Here is an 8748-nt window from a genome sequence, read left to right as displayed (position 1 = left end):
TTCTCGTGCTTTAGCTAAGTGCCTGTTTGGTTGCAGGGCAAGCTAGTCAGACTTTAGAATCTGGTTTAGGCAGGTGAGACTTTGCTGTGGTTTGTTTTTCTCCAAAGATCTATGGGTTTTGTAGCCTAACGGAAGCAAAAGCAACTTTAAGCTAGGTCAGGAAAGAACCTCGTGCATTAGCAGACTCTCCTTTAGTGACCTTTGAGTCCATTTTGCTGTTGGCATTCAAACTGTTTTAAAAAAAGGAAAAAGATTTTGCTGCTTGTGTTTGATTCTCAAACCCCAAGATTTCTTGAAATATACTGTTAGTGTGTTGAGACGATGAAAGCGTGATGTTACATATAAAATTTTGCTTTTGTATCTGTAAAGGGATTCTGCGAAGTGCTACGTAATTACATATGAGCATGCATTCTTACGAATTGACTGATGTTTTTCTCTGTATTTATGTTGTTTTCAGAATACACAGATGAGAATGCCCTGATTCCTAAGAACTCATCGGTAATTGTTAGAAGAATCCCTGTTGGAGGAGTTAAAGCTACCGGCAAAACCGATGTTATGTAAGTATCCATAAAGCATTGTATTCTTTGTTAGGGGTTTCAGTGTGTTAACTTTTTTTATGGATATTAGTTTACAGAGGCGTTCTTTCTTGTTAAAGCTGCTGTTAATTTTTGTTGGCATGGGGTAGATTTTAATGTATGTGTCCGAAAGTGGACTTACATTTTTAGGCCTGCTGGGACATGGGGTTCGAACTCCAACCATGGTAACTTTTAAGATTATTCTATTGGGTTTGTTCTTGGGGTTGATTGTTCTGAGACCCAAGTTGTAGATCCTGTTTCCTCGACGTGCAGAGATTCCTTATTATATGTGTTGGCTTTTATGGCTTTTATAGTAAAGACAGATACGCATTGTAGCGTAAACGCATACTTTGTTCCCGTCTCAGAAGAGCCTGATTCTCAGTGTTTGACTATTTCTGGCATTTGGGGGGGATATGGCAGGTATTCTTACGCCCCAAATCTGGGTTTTTTGCATACTAGCTATAGAGGAAAGACCAAGGTTTACCAGTTGGCGAACGATGCAAACAAGAAGTTCCATTCGTAAGCGATTCCTATGCGTTTCCTCAAGACAATGTCCGTTTCAGGCAAGAGAAAAAGAACAGTATCCTAAAGTGTATTGCCTTTTGTGCAAGTACGATGAAGGAATAGTTAATCCTTTCCAAACTTGAAACTCAGTAAGCAGTTTAGCACATTACCAAATGTTACTAGTTATCTTGCTACGTCTGTTTTTACCCTAAGCTGGTATCTGTGCTCCGGGTTTTGGTTCTGTATTCCTAAGATTTACGGAGGACAGAGAATCAGGTGTATTGATTAAAATTACAGCTATTCCAATGCAGTGCTGACTAGAGGATTACTGCTGTCATTTATGTATTCATACAGTCCAGTTCTATATCAGCTACATTAGCATTGTTTGAACGGTCATGTTTTCCAGCCGCCTTAAAGATAGGTCTCTCCACCACAATTAGTAGATATTATTAGCTTGTGGTTTTGCCATGTCTTTCTAATGTTGGTTCTCAATAAATCAAGTAGACGGATGAGTTACACTGTGTCTCGAACAAAGAGTACAGCAGCCTCCCGGTACCCACGAGGCATCTGCAAGCAAAAAACCCTGAATTTATGTGGCTCTGCATCTCAACTTTGGGCGTATTCCTGCAGTAGTTGTTGCAGTGTTTTCAGGCACCCTCTAGTAATTCTGGACACCGCAGCACTGTGCTTATAAACATGGCCTTGTTTTGGGGGTTAATTTAAACACGTCTGCTTAGTGCTGTCTTGTCAGTGCATCCTCTGTTTCGGGCACCCTCTCCTGGTATTGTAATGCTGCCCTAAAATGAGAGGATAGATGCGGCTAGCATCAAAGGTCAGATACATACCTGTATGTATAAGGGGATAAGGAAGGAACGGCACCGCTATTCTAGCGCTGAAAATTAACCAGGCAGATTAGCTTTCTAGTCTTTCAGCTGTGAACATTGCAGAAACAACTGGTAGAGTGGTGGATGTTTGGGAATGATGAATGTATGCTGTAATGGTGGAGAGGCCTTCAAAAATGCGTTACTCTCCTTTTAGTACGCTCTTGAAGGTAAATGTATGAAGAATCCATGCTGTGGTAATCTAAAGGATGTCCTTGTCCTTCCTCAACTTCAGGAGGTACGTGGCTGTCGTTGCGAGCCTGGTGGTGTTCTAGCAGTGGCAGGGAGCGTGCGCCTTTCTATTTGTACACCAGTTGCACAGCAGCCTTTGAATTGCCTCTGCTCATGGGACACTTTGGATGATGTGTGAATTGTTTGTTAACGACATCAATGGTTGCATGGCGGATTCATGATGAGTAGCGTGCAGATACAGATCAATGAGTATGTGGAATCTCAGCAAGTTTTCAAATTTAATAAATATTTCCTAAAATATCGTAGCATTTTCAAGATTATCTTGAAGCAAATTCTGGCAACCAAGACCTTTTTTTTTTGTCACAGGTCTCCTAAATCGCACAAAGGCCTAGGACCTGCTTTCAGGTGACATTTCTACTACTGTTTTTAGTCCATATAGCATATGTAACACATTTAGTGGTTTGGCACTTTCATGGCTAAGATATCTGAACACAGTGCTTGGGCTTCCACAGAGAAACACTGTTCTAAAGACGATGCTGCTGACATTGTTGTCATTTGTCAGATGACTGATTTTTTTCACTTAAGTAAAGGTGCACTTGGAAGTGTCTAGACTATCACTGTTCTTTCTTAGAAACTAAAGGACTCCATCTGGTACCTATTTGTAATACTAGCGATACACAGATTGGCTAAAGTTACCTTCGTATTTTGATGGTTGATTATTTATGAACACAAAACTGTAGTACAGACTTCCTGGTTTTGATACTTATGTAGCAGAGACAAACTATCTGAGGACTTCCCCTTGCACGGTCGTGTTCTATATCCGTAAGCCTTAGAGTAATTTGTGACAAAGTAGAAATGGGATTCTGGGGGGTTTTTTTAGTTGCACTGAATGTACCAAGAGACAACGGTTTATGTATATGAGTAAATTTCCAGATTCACTCGACTATCAGAACATAAAGTTTTGATGTTCAGGTTTTATAATCTGTTTTCAGTGCTTTATGTTTTTGGTACAAGTGCTGTATTTGAAGTTCTGATCACCTTTATTTCTTCTTCTAGAAGTCAAACTGAGCCAGTAAGTGGAACATCAAAAGCAGTATATAAAAACACAGTCTCACACTTTTTGCTGCACGCTGCACTTAAGGTAGCCTTGGATTAATTTTCCAAACATTAACTTAATAGCTTTTCCAGTAAAACATAGTATATGTTGTAAATACAATGTATTTGATTCAGCATAGTAGAAACGGAGTAATGCCATCATTTGCACAGTTCTATCTAATGTGAATATTGGTGTTTGTGCCTAGTAATGCATTGTATTTCATACTGGATATGCTAGACTATTTCCTGAACGACTTTGTGTTGTACAGATAATGTACAATCGTTTTTAGATCACGTAGGTTCAAGGTTTGCACAACTGAACATGGTTTTTGAAAATGTTATCAAAAACCACTGAGAAACCATTATTGTTAAACATGGTACTGTTTCTTACTTTTGACTTGGGGGTTCAAACAAATACCAAAACCAACATGTCCCACACGTTTTGAGGACAGTTCTGTGCAGCTAAATGCTTCCTTTTCATGTCCTTAAAGACTTGGGTATTTGTTCCTGAAACTGTATAATTGAAGCGATATTGTTTGAGTGCATAACTGAGTGCATAACTGTCTTTAATAGATTGCTGTGAATTTAAATATCGTTGCTACACAAAGTGGTATTCTAAAGTTCTACATTTGACCTTTCCGCTTTATCAGATGAAGCAGTTCAGTTTAATAGTTTGTCTGCAAATGAAAATACGTAAAACCCAGTGTACAAATTTTGGCACAAGGTTAGAGCCTGGTGCATTTGTAAAGGGTAAAATCCCTGTCATTTTTCTTAACCTCCGCCTGCAGTACGTTTTTGGATCTGGGTGACTTCAGGGCTGGATGCTGCTTTAATTTCCCAAAGGCTAAGCTTTTCTTTAGGATACTGCCACTTTGAATTTACATTTGGAAAAGGGGCAGCGTTTTTCTTCAGGTTTGAAGACACTGTCGTTCTGCTGCTAAAACAGAAATAAGTAACACAAGGAAATACTTGGCTGATTAGTTTACAAACCACACTGAAAAGAAGTTTCCTGTAGTGATGCTTCCTTTTCAAATAAATATTTTTTAAAAATCCTTTTTAGCTGAAAATTGATAGCTTCCTTACCCCTTCGACTTTTAAGCAGCTGTGAGCATTTGACAAGGGTCCCTCTCTGAGATATTCTGGAGCAATAAGTTGATCTCCAGCGGGTTTGGTTAGTTTAGCTTCTTCTCCTTAACCACATAGGCACTCTTAAGCTGTCACAGGTTTGGACTTTGTTTTGAACAAATACCAACTACACTAGGTTGGAAATGGCTCTTTCAGTGACACTCGGAGGATATAGTGCAGACTGTCAGACTACAGTAGAGGTTAACTATTGCTCTGTTTTTGATTGTAGAACTTGAATGTGAGTTTAATTTTTTGTGAACAGATTGATGACTCTTCTGCATCTATTTCTCTGGCCCAGCTGACTAAGGTACATATATATTCCTAAAAAAAAGTGTTTGCTTTGTATTTTTAAATCTTATACTGTGATCTATAGCTGGAGAACTGTTGTCATGTGAACAAACCTTTAATTTAATTTTTAATAATTTAAAGTATTTCTTTTAACTTTAAAATGTGTGTATATTTTGATACTATCCTGGTAAAGAGTAGTTGCCAGTTTGGGAAGATAGAAGGGGGAGGACCTTATCAGCCGCAACGTAATGTTGCAGTATTACTCATCTTCAAGACACAAAGAAGAAGCACTTCAGCAGCTGTTTACCGTTTTTCATACTTTTCGTTCATTTTGCATTGGAAACTAACACAATTTTCACAGAAGAATTTAATTGGCTGTAAGTGACGGACATTTCAGGGGGGTTTGCAAGAGCCAAAATAGAAGCGTTTCTGGAACACGGACAACTGCATGGCTATTTTTGAATTTCTAGGCGCTACAGTTATAGATCCATGCTTTGAATGCTGCACAATTTCATACACTGTAGTATATATACAGTGGACAACACAATCTAATTTGTTTGATCGCAGACTGTGTAAATTGTGTAAATGCACCTAATTGTTTACAGGAAAATACTGATGCGTATGGGTGGCATATTAGCAAACGTGACCTTCTGAAACTGTTGTAATGCCATGTTTTGCTATGGAACTGCTTGCATTTTTTGCTCAACAACATGTAACTTTGTCTGGGAAAGCACTAGGGATTGCACTTTGTGAAAAGGCGTAGTGCTAGCCAATTAAATTACTAGTCTTTAAAGTTACAAAGATTAGAGAAGGCAGGGCCTAATGCAGAGGAGCTAGTCCTTTCTTCTGAAAATAAAGGCTGGAGTTCCTTTCCCAGAAAGAAAAATCTCTTCCCACTGGTAACTTCTTCCCTCTCTCACTGCAGAAATTAAATTGTGGACATTTGGTAAGAAAAAAAAAATAGTTTGGAAGGTAGCCACCAGGAGAAATTGGTCTCTGTTAGCGCTGTCCCTAAACATGTCCTTGGTTCTGTAAACTCAGGTGAAGTTTTACTCTAAAATGTGAAAAACTGTCCAAGTGGTGTACACATTTAAGCTTTTGAGAAAATGTAAGTATTTCAGAAAAATAGAGGAACATAGGATAAAGCAGCTCCAAACGGTTCCTTACTCTAACCTCCTCAGTGCAGACTGGCTTAGCATGGAGGCAATGTGTTGTAAAAAGTTTTCTGTTTTATTATGCATTAAATGCCATCTTGAATTTTGGTCTATTCCTAGTAATGTCTTGTGGGTTTTGGATGTGTTTTGTAAACGGCTTGGGTTCAAACAAATTAGTCAAGTATCTGTAAAATCTTCTGTAAATGTTAATGGAAATGACTTCATAGATGTCCATCTGGATTATGTTACAGTTGAGAAAAAGCTGTGTATATGAAACAGCCCTTTAACAAAATGCTGAAACAAGTTGGTTGCTTTTGTGAATGAATGCATCTAAAACCAAAACCATGAGTGGTTGATCTGAATGATAGGTGCTTGAGGGTCCAAATCATTTACAGTCACTCCCTTAGACCCTGCTTGTATCTGTACTAGTGTGTAATAAAAACATTTGAACAAATACTACTTTAAAAAAATCAGCTGGCTTCAATAATTTGAAGATCCAGTTCTGCATAACATTTATATTACAATTTGTATGTTAAAAGGACACGGTCAACTGGAAAAAAACTGCAGGTTTTGCTTATTGTAGTTAACTTGCTTCCTATGAAGAAGTTAGTGGGGGGGAACATGAAGAGCCTAAGGTTTTGAGTGGCCAGGAATGCTCTTTTCAAGTAGGTTAACAGGCACATAAACATCCTGTGATGACGTAAGGACTCCCCAGAACATCTTTTGGACAACTCTGTTTCATATGAGCAGCTGTTTTCATGCAACCTCAGCTGGCGTTGTGCTGCTCTTTACAGGGTTGGGTGAGTGGTGTTCTCTTTGGCAGTGTGGGCTTAAATGTGTTTCTAATGTATGTGTCAAATAATTACCTGTTAAACAGAGTGCCAATCTGGCTGAAGCCAATGCTTCCGAAGAAGATAAAATAAAAGCTATGATGCTACAGTCTTGCCAGGAATATGATCCAATCAAGTAAGTCAAATGATAATGTCAAATCTGTTCTTTGAAGATTATGGAAAAATTGTAGAGAAGTTTGTTTTAACGAGAGAGACACGTGCATACCTTTTTCTTCTTTGCCGCAAACCCTTTTAGTTACATGAAGAAACCCTGGGGTCCACCTCCACCATCATCTGCTTGCTCTCGTTGCGGAAAACCTGGCGACTGTATAAAGAACTGCCCAACAAATGGGGTAAGACTGTGGGGGACTTCTGGTGTTCCTTAGCTTTTCAGTTTTTTACCTTGGCAGTTACGTAACAAATCCATGAATACTCATATTAAGAATTGTTTCTCTTGGGGTGAAAGACAGAGGTTCATAGGGCAATGTTGCAAAGCCCTTCAAAATCCAAGGGAAACCTGGCATTATAAATGTAAACTTTTCTTTTTTCTAGGTCATAGACATTAAGTATGTCCACAGATCTTGCTCTGTGCACTTTCATGCATATTTTTATATATTTCAATATTACTGGAAATGTTTCTGGTTTTAACTCTGTTTAATGACAGTTCACAGTTTTTAGTATTTCATGTAAAACCAAGATGTTTCTGTTGACCCCATCTATTGAATATTTGTGCTCTGAATTGCGCTTTGGAGGAGGAGCGGGTTTGTATCTCTTTTCTGAGGGGATGGTGAGCTAAGGGATATTTCACCCTTAAAGAACCTGAACTTAAGCCAAAGAACGGAATGAGTTCAAAACACTGCTCAAGCCTTTGGAACATCCTGGCTATATTCATTTAGGAAAATAAGTATTTTAGTCGAGCAACCCTTATGCTGGGTAAAAGGAGAGGATTAAAGGCTTTTGCTGCTTAAAATAATCATTGAAATGTCATTTTAAGTGTGGGTCTTAAAAGGAGATATGTCTGCATTTCTTTTCTTAACAGGACAAAAATGTTGAGCCTGTTCCCAGAATTAAAGAGCACAGGAATTCCAAGGAGTTTCATGATGGAGGTGAAAGACCCCAATACAAAGGGTGCTATGCTGACAAACACTGGAAAATACGCAATACCAACTATTAATGCGTAAGTATGGAATTAATTGGACTGGCCAAAAAGTGAGCGAGAGAAACCATGCGTGCATGTCTGAGTGGCTATGCAACCAAGTTGGCCAGCATCTGTAATTACGGGGCAGGAAGCACTGTCATTGTGCTTAACCATAGAATCTGGGATACTTTTGAATATTAAAATAGGGTGGTCCTGCTGTTCGTGCCCCTGGAAGTTGGTTAAACGTGTGGTATGCTAAGAATCTGTATTTCTGCAAAACATTTCAGTAGTGTTTGCAGTGGAGTCGTTCTCTCTGAAAGCTCGTTTTGCTTTTGGTTTATGTTTCAAAGGCTTCTTGCAAAATTTAACAAGTAGCTGTTGGACTGAGATTTCCGCCCCCTCTGACTTTTATCAAATCCCATGTGTGAAACAGACTGAAGTTTTCCTGTTGCTATAAACTAAGAAAATACTGCTGTGTGCTGACAGGAGTGGCTGTTTTAAAATGCACTTGGTAGCACTTCTGTGTTTCTGTCATGGATCTCGTTTTGTAGGAAATAGACTTCTTCCATTTATAAAATGTAGTTACTCGGAGACGAACTTTACCCTGAGCCTGCAATTTACATTTACCCTCTGGCAAAGGAGAGGTGGGATTCATTTCTCTCATAGAAAATGATATAGCCAACTCTGGTGACTTACTGTGGTCTGCAACAAACGGATAGTTAGGCATTTAATCCACATTCTTCTCCACGGGAGAGTTGGTTAAAACCTTCAGAACTCAAGCCTACTAATGGTTTTTTGAGATGTCTATCAGGTTCCCGTACAAAGACAACCAGCATTACCAAGTCTTCTGGGCCCCCAAGGACAAGCAATACCCACAACTGGTGTCCTAGTTTCGGCAGGGATAGGGTTAAATTTCTTCCTAGTGCTGTGTTTTGGATTTAGTATGAGGAGAATGGTGATAACACA

The 8748-nt window shown here is 39.0% G+C and overlaps 1 protein-coding gene across 1 annotated transcript; it reads left to right on the top strand.

Annotated features, from left to right (window-relative positions):
* The first annotated feature begins 4633 nt into the window (after window positions 1-4633).
* LOC142076611 (E3 ubiquitin-protein ligase RBBP6-like) lies at window positions 4634-7818 on the top strand. The gene is made up of 4 exons (XM_075138897.1): window positions 4634-4679; window positions 6692-6780; window positions 6901-6997; window positions 7684-7818. The coding sequence occupies exons 2-4, from the start codon at window positions 6743-6745 to the stop codon at window positions 7816-7818; spliced, it is 270 nt and encodes an 89-aa protein (XP_074994998.1). The 5' UTR covers window positions 4634-4679; window positions 6692-6742.
* Window positions 7819-8748: the final 930 nt, after the last annotated feature.

This window comes from Calonectris borealis, unplaced genomic scaffold (assembly GCF_964195595.1).
Source record: "Calonectris borealis unplaced genomic scaffold, bCalBor7.hap1.2 HAP1_SCAFFOLD_73, whole genome shotgun sequence".
NCBI classification, from domain to species: domain Eukaryota; kingdom Metazoa; phylum Chordata; class Aves; order Procellariiformes; family Procellariidae; genus Calonectris; species Calonectris borealis.
The sequence above is the reverse complement of the archived record's forward strand: the minus strand, read 5'-3'. Positions and strand labels throughout refer to the sequence as shown.

Excerpts from the sequence above, each read along its gene's own strand:
- LOC142076611 (XM_075138897.1), top strand. The coding sequence starts at position 6,743 with ATGATGCTACAGTCTTGCCAGGAATATGATCCAATCAA. Across the intron at positions 6,781-6,900 it reads CAGGAATATGATCCAATCAA|TTACATGAAGAAACCCTGGG; the intron begins GTAAGTCAAATG and ends AAACCCTTTTAG. Across the intron at positions 6,998-7,683 it reads AGAACTGCCCAACAAATGGG|GACAAAAATGTTGAGCCTGT; the intron begins GTAAGACTGTGG and ends TTTTCTTAACAG.